This window comes from Rhopilema esculentum, chromosome 12, assembly GCF_057945365.1.
Source record: "Rhopilema esculentum isolate cy_ngs chromosome 12, ASM5794536v1, whole genome shotgun sequence".
Taxonomy (NCBI): domain Eukaryota; kingdom Metazoa; phylum Cnidaria; class Scyphozoa; order Rhizostomeae; family Rhizostomatidae; genus Rhopilema; species Rhopilema esculentum.
This window is the reverse complement of record NC_142826.1, coordinates 6,906,650-6,920,437: the sequence shown is the minus strand read 5'-3', so window position 1 is coordinate 6,920,437 and position 13,788 is coordinate 6,906,650. Positions and strand designations below refer to the sequence as shown.

At 36.6% G+C, this 13,788-nt stretch overlaps 1 protein-coding gene across 1 annotated transcript in view; it reads right to left on the bottom strand.

Moving 5' to 3' along the window:
- Nucleotides 1-245: 245 nt before the first annotated feature.
- Nucleotides 246-13,788, bottom strand: part of LOC135681205 (bifunctional glutamate/proline--tRNA ligase) — a 37,322-nt gene continuing 23,779 nt past the window's right edge. The window contains exons 20-36 of the mRNA XM_065195536.2: nucleotides 11,772-11,933; nucleotides 10,889-11,167; nucleotides 9,595-9,830; nucleotides 9,100-9,151; nucleotides 8,213-8,422; nucleotides 7,027-7,099; nucleotides 6,582-6,661; nucleotides 6,027-6,128; nucleotides 4,926-5,081; nucleotides 4,453-4,527; nucleotides 4,007-4,135; nucleotides 3,424-3,597; nucleotides 2,797-2,880; nucleotides 2,021-2,097; nucleotides 1,289-1,367; nucleotides 986-1,050; nucleotides 246-541 (exon numbers count right to left, since the gene is read on the bottom strand). Coding sequence (XP_065051608.2) covers nucleotides 385-541; nucleotides 986-1,050; nucleotides 1,289-1,367; nucleotides 2,021-2,097; nucleotides 2,797-2,880; nucleotides 3,424-3,597; nucleotides 4,007-4,135; nucleotides 4,453-4,527; nucleotides 4,926-5,081; nucleotides 6,027-6,128; nucleotides 6,582-6,661; nucleotides 7,027-7,099; nucleotides 8,213-8,422; nucleotides 9,100-9,151; nucleotides 9,595-9,830; nucleotides 10,889-11,167; nucleotides 11,772-11,933 — 2,190 coding nt within the window. The 3' untranslated portion in view covers nucleotides 246-384. The remainder of the gene's footprint in view (nucleotides 542-985; nucleotides 1,051-1,288; nucleotides 1,368-2,020; nucleotides 2,098-2,796; nucleotides 2,881-3,423; nucleotides 3,598-4,006; nucleotides 4,136-4,452; nucleotides 4,528-4,925; nucleotides 5,082-6,026; nucleotides 6,129-6,581; nucleotides 6,662-7,026; nucleotides 7,100-8,212; nucleotides 8,423-9,099; nucleotides 9,152-9,594; nucleotides 9,831-10,888; nucleotides 11,168-11,771; nucleotides 11,934-13,788) is intronic.

The window sequence follows — 13,788 nt, the reverse complement described above, 5'->3', positions numbered from 1 at the left end:
TGCATAAAAATCACGGTATCCTAACGTCATTTGACAAGGGTGAATTCTGCCACTCTCTCACCCCTTCCTTCTCCAAAATGACATTGATCTAGATAAGGGGGCGGCATTAGAAATATTCGGGAAAATAAATCAAAAGTATAAGAACACGACTCAAACTGCTTTTTTTCCCAAATGAGTTTGGCAGACATTGTAGCATATCGGGTGATATATCGCAATGATAAAAGGATTTCTAATCTGAAATAGAATTTTTGATCAACCAATTCTTTTCATTCAATACAAAATTTCTTCACAACTTTTCTACAAAGTCTAACAGTTACCCAAATCTTAACCAGATAATATTATAAAATATGGTTTTACCAGGCATTTTTATTTTATTGAATGTTACTAATAGCTCCTTCCGAAGAGTGTATAGAATTTGGCTGGCTCTTTGCAATCAGGATGGATGCATTTCAAACCATCTGTAATCTCAGCTGGCTGCTTGAATGGAATACACAGCCCTTTTGCACCCATGGCTGGGGCTCCTACCTCGGTCGATTCCTCCCTGGAAATCAAGAACATTTATTTCGTTATTAAATTTCTTTTCGTTGCTTTGCATTAAACTTGGCAGCCAGATTTATTTGACTTGCATGAAAGCCTTGGTCACCATTTAAATGTCAAAAAAATCAACAAACACAAGCAAATTTAATCGTTTAACTATAAACCGTACGAAGCTAAGCATAAAGGTGCAAGAGCCGTACAGCGAGACCTCTGTTAATGACCACATCTATACAACGAACACCTCTCAGATACAAATAGACAAGAAAATTTTGTCCAGACGCCCTTAAAGGATCCTCCATACATCGGACACCTCTATACAACGGACAATTACACTTGTCCGAAACGTATCAACTATATGGAGGCTCCAGAGTATAACAGAGAACAAAGTGCGTTTCAAAGGTGTAGAGAGAAACTGGCAATCTACTTCAAATAAGGTAATGAAATGTACCTGGCACTGTCCTTTTTGATTTTCTCTTCACATGATATTGCGCCACAGAAAGGGCTCTGGATGATCTGATTAAATAAATGTGCATAAGCAAAATGTATACAAAGTCAACATGAAGCTTTATTAAGCATATCAGTTTTGCAGCATTACCTTTCCAATCTTCATTCAAATTTCAAAATGCGAAGAAAAGGGGAAAGAAATTTCCAAAAACATTTGGCTTGTTCATTAAAATCCAATCAATTCAGCTCTCACTGTCCACAAGGCCCCATGACGCTGTTTCTCTAGATAAAACTAAGATAAAAATACCTTCTTATTCTCCAACATCGTGCAAAACTCATCCCATGAGGTAGTGACAGCTAGATGCTCAACAAGATCCTTTTCAGCTCTGAAAAAGGCAAATAAAGATTCATCATAGTACATGTGGCAGTAGATCTGAATATCGTCAAAAAGTAAGAGTTCCCTTGATTCATGGTAGCTGCCATGAAACTTAGAGCTTATGACCAATATGATCATTAGATTTCTGGACATTCAAAGGCTTTAAGGCGAATGAATACACGTGTCATCAGTAATTACGGTGGGCCAGATTTCCCTGCTACATATCCTCCTTACCTGATCACTCTTCGTAAAATGAATCCAATTCAGATTAATCTTGCTCCATAAAGGACTTAAGCTCACACTTTGAAAATCACGGGCTAACGTTAATAACTGCAATTTCTTTTATCTGGGTGTTTCTGTATATTGAGAATAAAACATTTCGAGAGTCAGAGAAAAATTGTACCTTTTTGACCATTTGCAACAAAAGCCTTAGGCAGGACCAAGAAACATGGATGTTCGCACGGTCGACAACCGCAAGGAAGGCTGTTGAATACAGCATTTCACTGAAAACCGAGACCACGGGGTTTTTTGGCGGCAGGTTTGAGATAATTGACTGGTGGGGGAGATAAACATCTTTCTCAGCCGAACAACGACACATGTACTAAGCAATATGTATTATCCTTTTTTTAAAAAAAAGACGCATTTTGATAATAAATATCTTACTTTGAATACATATTTGCATGTATTTCATCCAGCATATTTGCAAGACGTCCTACTCTGCCATCGTTCTCTATGGTTGCCTGTGCAGGTAAAATATAATGAACAGTCAAAATATGTACAACTAAAAACAAGGAATGAATGTTCGCAGAGGTATTGTTGCTTGAAAATTAACAATTTCTGTAAAGAGAGGTTTGTTACTATTGGAAGGTCGATAAACAAAAGTCGGTATGAATATATCTATTATAGAAAGAGAAGTTCTTAATTTCAAAATAAATAGGCCATTGGCTATAAAACTTGAATCCTGATAAAAGAATTATTCTACTGCAGCCGGTTCCCTTATTTACTTGTTTTATCACGTTTGCTTGATAGTAGCGTTATGCAATACACATGCTGGCATCTGTTTTTAAAATTAAGATAACTGCTCTCATTTTTTAAGGATGAAACAGACAGAGCACAAATCTATTATTGTCATTTAATACCTTTTTTACTGAGCTGAATCAAAATATGGTTGCTTCAAAATGTTCGCGAACTTCGAGAATTTACGGAAGATGACACACACTAGCCTATTCACATTGGTGTGTCAGGTGAAAGTGAAAAAGTCATATTTTAAAGTTAATAAAACAAACGCCTGGACCAAAAATACATTGCCATTTCAAACAATGGCTCAGTTACAATGCACGACATAGAAGACAATTCAAAAGAGCAGTACATCCTGTTGAAAATTTCAACATAGACTCTTTCGAAACATGATAATGACAACAAGACAGAAACATAAGAACCTTATCTCCATTGTCTCTTCTCACAGTAACAAAATGATTCTTCTCTACGTCTCTTGGTCCAATTTCCACACGAATTGGAACTCCCTAAGAATAACAATACCGTAGTCAACAATAACACTAGCCTTGCATGTCTTTGTGTGATAATACTAACTATCTAAATTCAGGACAAACCAATTTGTATAAATTTAATAATTATCGTTTTAGTGATTGGGTGTTTATATAATGTTGAGAACAGGAATGTAAAAAGGAATAGTATCTTAGCAGTCTTAAAAAAATTGAATCGTTTTTAGAGTTGTGATATGTTAGGCTTCAGAAGAGGGTATCTCCAGGGTAGGCGGCAGAAAAAACGAGTAAACGTTTTGTAACTTATGATTGTCACGATAAAAAAAAAATAGGAATGCTAAACAAATGCTGGAAAATTGAAATGCCAAAAGTATCTTTTGGTGGATTCGTTAAACATGAAATGAAATCATGAAAGGAATTCTTCAACTTTGACTACAAGGGTTCATCAACAACCTCAAATATTTCACTGGCGAACATAGCTCTAGAAATATCAACAATACATACGACCAATAAATTAACCAAACAATTAAGGTTCGTTCCACTGTACTTAAAATATGAACTAACCTTTTGTTCCCAGTGATAAAATTTCCAACCAGGAGAATAGTTTTCGCGAGCATCGACCTTAGCTCTAATGTTTGCTGCCTTGAGATCTTTCATAAGTTCATCACAAGCATTGATAACGCTTTTGCTCTTCTCTTCAGCCAATGAAGCTGTTAGGCCACAGGGCACGATAATAACCTGTAATAAAAAAATTCACGTTGCAGAGGCCATTTCATCACACAGCAAAAAATATCTACTTGATATCTACTGTCTATTTATCTAGTTACAGAACAAACTAGTCAGGGAATAACATTTACTGAAAAAAACATGCAATCTTTCCTTAGAATAACACAAATGGATTTTAACCATCTACCATGCTCCATAATCAGCAGTCCCCACCACTGCAAATTATCACATTTTGATGCTCGGCAATTATTTTTACTACATAGAAATCCAAAAGGATCTTAAATCTTTTCCAACCTTTATGTATTTAGTTGCTTGTTGACTTTCACTAATAAGTATAAACAATATAAGATTAACTTTTTCGTCGCTGCTTTGATGTGATATTCAAAAAAACCATTTCTGCCAGAGAAAAAACAGAACGCACCTGAACATTTGCAACTCTGGGAGGCAATACTAAACCACGGTCATCCCCATGAACCATTACCATAACACCAATTGTCCTTGTGGTGATACCCCATGAGTTTTGAAACACATAAAGCTTTTCTTTCGAATCCTATTTGAAGGTGAAATATTATTTAACAAAAAACAGCAGCTTTAATGTAAAAATTATGGAAACAAATTCTTGTGAAAATTTCGAACACTAATTCTCTTTCTTCTGTCTAACTCTCTTTCATGCTAATACTGTATTTTAGCATGTTTACAACTTTACATCAGATGTGTTCGCAGATTAAAGTTCCATTTCTAAAAATCAGTTTTGTATGGCAACCAGTTGAAAATCAACAACATTAAAGAAGTTTCTCGGCGCAATAAAGAAGCACAATCTGAGAACAATACTGTTTTCTCGGCGATATACAAAGAATTTATACTCACAGGCTTAGCTGGGTCTTCGAAGACAATATCAAACATTTTCGAGAAATTTTGGCCTAAATGATGCGAGGTTGCACCCTGGCAAAGGAAATTACGTTTTGATATGAATTGAAGACAATGCTTTACACTACAATCATATATTCAAGATTATCCGTAAAGAAGTAAGATAAGTAATTAGTAAAAATACACGATGAAAATTTGAATGAAATGTGAACAAAGTCATAAAACGCGTTAGGAAAATTCTTTTTTAAAACTAAGCTGCAACACAGTTGCTGTTTTAAACTTTTATACATTGTTCATTCATTTTATATTTTCACTTTATAATATCTATACACGTAAGAAATGTACTCTTTTTCAAATGTACTCTTGATAGCCGTTTATAGGCACTGAGGGAGGGTGCCACTTTAGTTTCCCTACTCAAGCTGTTCCAGAGGCTCAAGCTGTATAATAAGGGTTGTAATCACAAAAATACGTACTTGGATAGCTCTTCCACTTGCAGAAATGTATGCTTCGCACGTTGTCGTGAAATCTCCTCCTGCAAACTTTTCTTTCTCAGTTTTTCTTCCTTTAACAACAGGTATTGCTAACAGATCGGTGTAAACTTGCGCATACAGTTCCAGAATTTTGTACACCTGAGCAAATGAACATAAACTAATATCAACCACAAGATCTCTTACATTTCCTGTTAAATAGACTAATACATACCTGACCAGTAGTCTTGATAATACTTTCAGTAAAGCAAAAAAAAGCCAATAGTCATTAGCTTACCTACAGAGCACGTGAGCCTCGTGAACCTCGTGACCCTCGATTATTATTTTTTCAATAATCCAAAGTCATTTATTTCAGGGTAGCTACAAGACATCATGATTATCACAACAAGATGTAGATGTAGCAAACAAGATGTAGCAAAAGGCAAGCAAATGAGACATCTCGTCTTAACAAGTAAGTCACAGGTCGTTTTTTGCTTTTCCCATTAAAAAATTTCATGGCCAAATTAAACCCCACAGCTATAAACATAGAGAAAGAGGAAATTACAGCAGAAAAGAAAAAGGGGGCCAAAGGGAGTGATATTCTAAAATATACTTTTTTTAATAAGCGACCAGAAATATTACGCCGCCCAAGGCTGGGGTCGGAACAACCTTGGGGGTTGACACTTCAGATGCTTTAAGAAACAATGAGGGCTGGCCCCGGGTCAATTACTCATTAAAAAAATGTTAAACGTGGATAACACGCTGTTTGGTTGATGCTTGAAATGATAATTTAAATATCTTACCAAGGGTACGAGTGTGCTTATTCGTGTTTCTTTCGGATTGAGTGTCAGGACACAAAATGTTGCAGTTATTGTCAACTCACAGAGTCCAAAGACAGAAAATGTTACTTTAAGAGTAGGCAGAAAATAAGCAAGTAGTTAGTACAATTGGAAAAATTCCCAACTCTACGCATCTACCTGATAAATTTTCCTCAACCCGAGTCTATAGTAAATATATAATTATTAGGATTACTTGATTAAACGTTTGCATTAAATCAATAGTCAGAATGCCTTTACTGAATCACTAACAGTTCGTCTAAAACCTCACCTCCTCGCAAGCTTCTTCTTTCGTAGCAAACGCAGTATGACCCTCTTGCCACAGAAATTCTCTTGTTCTTAAAAATGGCTGAGGGTGCTTGAATTCCCATCGCTAGAAGAAAACAGAAACACTGAGTGACGTTTAAGGCGTTGGATTCTTTGATGATGGCGAACACAAAGTTCAGTTCATATTTGTAGTAAGTTCCACAGCATAGATCAAAAACTAAATTCTAACAAAACATATACCTAAACTACAAGAGTAACATAAGGAACAGGAATTTTTAAATATGCAATTGAAAATAAATAAGATACATGAATATAAAAACAGGGGCAAAATTAAATTTATGAGGGGGGTTATTGAAAGGGGGAAATCTTTTAATAAAGGATCATCAGTGGAGCTTATGGGGTGGATAGATTCGACATTCTTTGTAAATATGGGGTTGGAGAAAATAAACAGTCCATTAGAAAATCTAAAGCACCTTTTCCAGTGAAAAAACTAAGCACTTAACCACACACAGGGAGAAAAACACGCATTTTCTATAAAGAACTTCTGAGCAATACTTACAACAATGTTACACCATTGATTAAGCTTGATAGGCAAATCTCTGTGGGACTGAACCCATTTTGCATATGTTGGATACATAACTACGGGGAAAAGTCAAAGCTAACATAACAAAGAAAACATTTTAAAACTAGCAGGTAAGAGTAGAAAATTAAGAATGAAGGGAATTGGTTTATTTACGATCTATGTGCCAACAGCTAAGGACGTTTAAGATGAGAAACTACATAACATAAATAATAATAAAGGATGTTAATACAATTCACGAGGTAATTATGGTTGAAATGCGATGTAAATCTCATTGGTAAAGAGGATTAAAAAACCCTACGATAGAATCTCTAAGGATGGGAGAGTCTATCCACATGCTTAATAGAGGTTTATAGTAAAAACCTAAGAAAATATAGGCATTCTTATCAAAGCTTTCCGGATTTAATTATGTAAAAGCAGATACCTGTTTCACTGGTGGGTCGAATTGCAATAGGCTCTGCCAAGTCACTGTCTCCTGATTTAGTTACCCATGCAACCTAAAAGAGTATTGTTTTCTATAATGTATATAATAATGTTTCCATAATAACAAATAGGCTGAGAAAGCATATTCCAAAATGTACTTAAAACCATACAAAAATCACCTTCATCTTAGCTTTAAAGTTGTATTCTTTATAGTATTTGTTTCTACCAAGCATCCGAAGGTAGTTTTTAGGACACTGAGAAAGCTATGCTTATCGAGCAGTATCCTTGTGCTTTCTCTCGATGTGACCACACCTCGTGATTCCTACGCGTGGAATTACAGAGAGCTGGCGACTCTCCTCACTCTTGAGTGAAAGTGTGGTCATGCCAGGGACTCAAACCACAGACCCTTGGGTCTGTAGTCAGCGCTTCTAATAACTGAGCCATCCTCCCCCTAACAGCTTTTAGTAAGTTCTGCAAAAAATCATTTGAGCAAATTTCAACTAGACCAAGAGTTCTCACGTTCTAGTTATCCGTTCAATAAAGCTTGAGAGAAACTAGAAGGCCGAGCTAAAATGCTCATGACCTCAAAGCCCTCCTACGATTCTCAGTCTCTAAACAAAGGTACTATATGGATTCATCAATCAAAAAGGAAAGGTTTTAACCTTAAAAGTAAAAAGGTACGAAATACGTAGTAATAGTTTGAAATCAGCATGATAAGACGATGTTCGTGTTTTTCCAGTAAATGAATCATGTTGATCGTACAGGAAATATGACAGGATGAAAGATACAGCCCAGTAGAGGAACAAACGAAAAACTTTAGAAATTAAGTGTGGTGCATTGTAAAAGGATGTTAGTTGTTCTTGGTTTGCGAGATCAATAATGTCTCTGCGGTTTTTGTATGGTTCTTGATTAATGGACCAAAGTTAAGAAATGTTGGAACAAGTTGGGCAGTTTTCCCTGAGATGTTCGGTCTTTCTAGATAATCAGGTTCTGCAAATTGACTGGATTCCTTAAAAAACATTCGACAATTTCTTATCGAATTTTTGAAATTCTTTATTTACATTAAGCAGCTGAATTGAGGCGATTTACACATTCAGAACCGACCTTTAATTTTTTCGCACATCGTTTGTCATTTTGCATTCTATAAACACATTGGAGCAGACGCAGAAACATACGCAGAAGATTACCTCTGGAGCAAAATCTTCGATGTGCTTCTTTTCTTTCTCGAGAGCGCTGTGGGAGACGAACATTGGAAAGTAGCAATTCTCTACGCCGAGTTTTTTTATCTCGGCATCAAAGAAGTCCTTGATTTTGTCCCAGATGCTGTAGGCCCAAGGGCGCAGGATGTAGCACCCACTGACGTCATAGTATTCTATCATTTCTGCCTTTGTTATTACCTGAAACATAATTTCTGCAATGTAGTTCTTGTTTTGGGGAGAGGTACAATTCTGATGATATTGGGCGTTTCACACTTTAAAGCGTCAAAAAACAGCATCACTTTCAATGCCAATGTTACTTTCAATACTAAGGATACAGAAGTCAACATCATACTATCACCTAAACGGAATAACGAACTCTGACATAGGCGGACAAATATTGAGGGGGGGGGGGGGGGCAAATATTGCTTCGATAAGATGACGTCACATTTTCTGGTTGTTTTAGAACAAAAGACTATAGTCCTCCAAAATATTGGGGACAAACGCCCCCTTCTCCTCCCCCAGGTGTTTGTTAAAATGAAATGATGGTTCAGCCAATTCACAGAATTCCATCAAATTGGGATCTTTGCTTTCGAAATAGCGAGGGGGGAGAGGATGTGATTCACATAATTTGTAAAAGGATACAGTCACTACAAATAGTTCTTGAAATGCCTTTTAGCAAAACACTCTTTGCAAAAATTAACAGACTTCGGTAAAAGAAAAGGCCAAATTAGTCCCTCTTTTCCAAAACATTGTGGGCTGTAGAGTCTTAAAAATTGCTTGAAGGGCTGGGGTGATGTTATTGGCAGACTGTGTAATGTGGCAAAACTTCAAAGTTATTGTACACACGTTTTGAAAGACCTAGTATTTTTACTTACTTGAGAATACCAGTCGCTTAGAGATTCAGATTTTTTTGCCTCTAAAGCAAGCCTGAAACAAAACATTTAGCAAGGTTTTAAGAAATACATCAAATCAATTTGAATGCACGCTGCACATGACCTTGAAAATCACAGGACGTGTTGTTAAAATGAGAAACTTGATATAATATGATAAAATTATTTCTCTATAACGGTACACAATAAAACTAAAATGTCACACTCTCTTTTTCTCTATAGATGTTAGAAAGAGAATGAGCAAGTTGCGCTAATTAATATCCCCTGTCCATGGTGAGAGTGTAAAGCATTAGGCAACAGTCCTTGTGAAAAGAGAAGTGGCATATACTCTAACAATCAGGAATTATCAGCTCAGCTGGATCTATAATTAACATTCACATTCAATAACTTGAACCAAAAGATCCCATTGTTGAGTTTTGAAAGGCCCTATCTGTTGTCTCTAATGACAGCTCTACTATCACAAAAAATTTGGAGTGGAACCTTGTGATTTTCTTTGCACCTCCAGCATCGGTCTCCTGTTCTGCGCTCTTCTGTTCAGGTTGCTTTGCAGCCGGCTTCTTCTGCTTGGCTTCTTCCTTTGGCTTCGGTTCCTCTTTCTTCTTCTGTTTCTTGTCCTTTTTACTGCTCCTTGCAGGCCCCGGGACGTCCTCTCCAGTCAGGGTCTTGTATTGTGCTTTCAAATCCAGAAGATCTTTAATTGCTTTGTCAATCACGTCCTAACAAGGGAATACCGAGGTAGTTATAAGTCCATGCACAAACAAACAATCAAAAAGAACATCCAGGAAAAGACTTCACCGGTGACACTCAAATGTCAAAAGAAGAAAGGCGCGTTTAGTTAACCAGGTCTTTAGTCATGAGGAAGGCTTATTGAAACACATTGTCTAAATCTAACATTTCCTAACCTTTGGTGGATTTTTATCAGAAATATATCCCTATCAAACTTGTATCTAAGGCGAGGCTATGTCTCTCGCTCTAGGGACAGACTCCGATCTAAAAAATTTCAAGAAACCATCTTCATATTTTGCATTGACTTTTTAGAGAAGTTCAGAGTAGAAAAATATTACTACGAGATCAATACACTGTTGGCCTTAATCCCGATACCGTAGAATCAGTCGAGGCAATAGCATATTAGACATTTCCGTAATGTCAGTTGGGGCACGTTCTCCAGCGACAGTGTCGTTTCAGTGGTGCTGCTTCACAACAGGATGCCCTTTTCAGAAACAAGGGGCATAGCCCAGATAATAATGGCTTCTGATTCAAAACCGGTGCTCTGGAAGAACGGAATATGCCTTTGATGAGGTGAACGAAATTTGAAAAATCTAAGTGGAGATCCCAGGAAAAACTCTGTAACTATATATCTAATTTGCAAGGGGTAGGTCGACTGGTATAACAAAATAAAATAGTGATTAATTAGAAGACTAATTCAGAAGAGACGAATAATATACGGCATAATTAGTGATGCTGCATGATACAATAACATGTCAAAATTTGTGGTGCTGGTCCTAGGAATACGGGCAGCCATTGGCAGTCTAAACAAGACTTTAAACAGCTAACAATGATTGGCTGGAGGAATGTTGACCAGGCTTGAATCTTTGAAGGGAAGTTTCTGGAGCTGAGAGCCTATTTTCATGATGGGATGGTGAGTAGAAAAATAAGATAATTCATGAAATTATTTCAAGAAAAGAAACATACAGAGCGACTGGCGAAACACGAAAAATAACTATGCTTTTAATATATCATAGCTGTCAAAGAAATACATATAAAATCAACTTACTTGGCTTGCAGAGTCTGCCTTGAGTTTTCTAACAGCATCCCCTTGTTCGCTAACTTTCTTTAAAAGCTCCTGGGCTTCTGGGGACAATTCACTTCCAGTACTGACAGTTGGTGCCATTTTTTCTCCCTTTTTATCTTCTTTCTTTGGTTTGTCTTTCTTCTCTTCTTTACCTGACTTTTTGCTCTTGTTATCAGATGCAGGAGCGTAGTCTTTTCCAGTCAACTTTTTGTACTCAGCCTTAGCCGCAAGAAGGGCCTCTACGTCTTTCTGAATGGCCTCCTAAACAAGGCAAAAATAATAAAGAAACAAATCAGTGATGCAAATTATTCTAAAATGTAATGACATTTTTCTTTACCTTCAAAATTACTTCCGGCAGTGTGGTGATTAGAGCGCATGATCTGTTCAATATTCAATCGATGAATCACAAGGGGCATCGGAAATACTCAAATAACTTGACGAAAGCGTATTTGTATTGTTGTAGCTTACTATCTTTTTCTCTGCCCTGCAGACAAGCACAGGGAAACAAAGATGTATCAACCCATAGAGATGTATCAACCACACCAAGGGCTAACAAAGCTATTTTTGGAGACACACTCGAGCCATTTACAAGTATCGAGAAAAAGCCATCTATATGGCCAATTAAAAATTAGCAAAAATTCTTAAGAAGACTGGTGACTTGTGAAGAGAATACGATATTATTCCTCAAAAACTCAATCTTAGTTACGAAACCCGGGGTTTAAAGGACGCATTCCCTTTCAGCAATTGCTGTGTTGGCGGTAGCATTGACAAAAATATGAAACCGATTGAAAGCAGAAAATTCCTAAGAATCTAGGTCTAGAATTTTGCCCAAAAGAATCTAAGAAAAAACCTAGACAATCATTACCTTGGCAGCACCTGATGCTTTCAATTCCCTAACTTTCAGACCTTGGGCGGTAATTTTGTCAATGCATTGCTGCACCTCCACTGAATCAGCATTTGATGTTGTTGCTGCTGCTGCTGTCACCGAACTTGTTGATATTCCTCGTTTCTGACTTGACGATTGTTTCTAGAGAAGAACGACTTTTTTATTTCTGTGAGATCGGTTGGAAGAGGTCCCGTTCACAAAAAAGGAGATTAAATATACAACGTTATCAAAAAAATCATCCTAACGGGAAAGTGAGGAATGTACGTAAGTTATCGAGATCGGAAAGCAGGAATTTTTTAAGGATACGAAAACCCATATTGCCTTGTGGTGTTTTGGTAGCTTATTGTTCATGCAAACACACGAAAGAATGTTATGGCTGAAGCTTGGTTAGCTCAGAATAAAAGAAACAATTTAAATGTGGTTTTATGTCCTACATACATGGGATTTTGTGATTGCCTACGGGGGAAATGTATTTTTACAACAGCCACAAGACACAAGCACAAAAACTGACTGCACATTTTAAATGAGGCATTATTAATAATCTTGCAATAAAAATGCAGCTGTTAGATTTCAAATGTAAGAGGGGGGTATCACTTTCAAGAAGTGCGGGAAATTTCAATATGCGAATAAATAGAGTTTGGACGAAAAATCGGACAATTGAAAAAATTTCGGTTTTAATTTTAGTTCTGGAAATAAACCTTGAACATTTTCTCATTTTTTAAAGGTTCAACTATAAAACAAAAGCAATAAAAACTAACGGGACAGGGCATAAATACGAAATAAAAAAAATATTAAGATTTCTTGGCACCAAACGAAAAAAGCAAGAATTTATCAAGGTCACAAATGTGAATCAAAATTCAAAGTATCTCAAGTCAAGTCCTGGTCTATACGGAACGAAAGATTGATAACAAACAATAACTGTGTGTGATGTGACTTTTTAAAATTTAATACGAAACTTTATGAATAGAAACGTTATAATGTAATATCGTCGCGAGCTAAAATGTTTTGAAATAAACTTACCCAGGCAGAATTAAAAGGAGAAAAGAAAATAAACCTCTTTAGTTTTATGTTGTAGATCTATCAACGTGGTCAATCGATCGCAAACACTGGCTTTAACAGGTGCTTCATTATGAGAGACACGATATCTACGGCGACTTGCAAAACCTGTTTGACCATGCGCCTACGCAGCGTCTGCTCATCTACTTACAAAACAGGCTAACGGGCATTAATCAAAGAGCTGAATATACATTGGCATTGGCATCAATACGGGCATTACCATACGGGTAACGTACGGGCTAACGCTAGCGATGTCTGTTGAAAAACGACTTCTTATCGTCGGGGTAAATTTCAAAAGAATGCCGAAAGAAGAGTAATATGAGAAATTGTTCTTCAATATTAAGATGGAAGTGCTCATTATATTTTGATAAAAACCGGCGATAAGGAAAGTACATTGGCAGTCTAAATTGTTTTTTTTCGGAGCTGTTTAATAAAGATTTAGCAGCCCTGGAACAATCGGAGGGTTCGTTGGGGGCTATGTTTGCAAAAATGACAATAATTTAGGCAATATTTATAGATTCATACTACATTGAATCCATTCATTCTACTCAAAAGGATTGAAAACAAACCCAATTCGATACTTTGCCATTTAATAATCTTATAACACAAACAACGCCCTCTGACATAAATAAATTAATTCCAAAACCAAGAGTGCAAAAAACTTTCACCAAATTGAGAAAAAAAATAATGCGCTCCTCGCGATTTTTCCACCCATTCCAGCTCCAGTAGTTAGAAAGGGAGCCGCAGCGATAGACAGAGAAAGACATGGAGGTAACTGATCTCTTTTAAACTTCCACATGATGCTATATACTTTCATTATTTACTTTATCAAATATGTCGGTTTAGAATACTGCAGTTGACTTTCGGTCCTACTTGATCGCAGCAGAAATACACTACAGGTATGCCGAGCTAGGCATCTAGCAAATATTTGAAAAGTTTT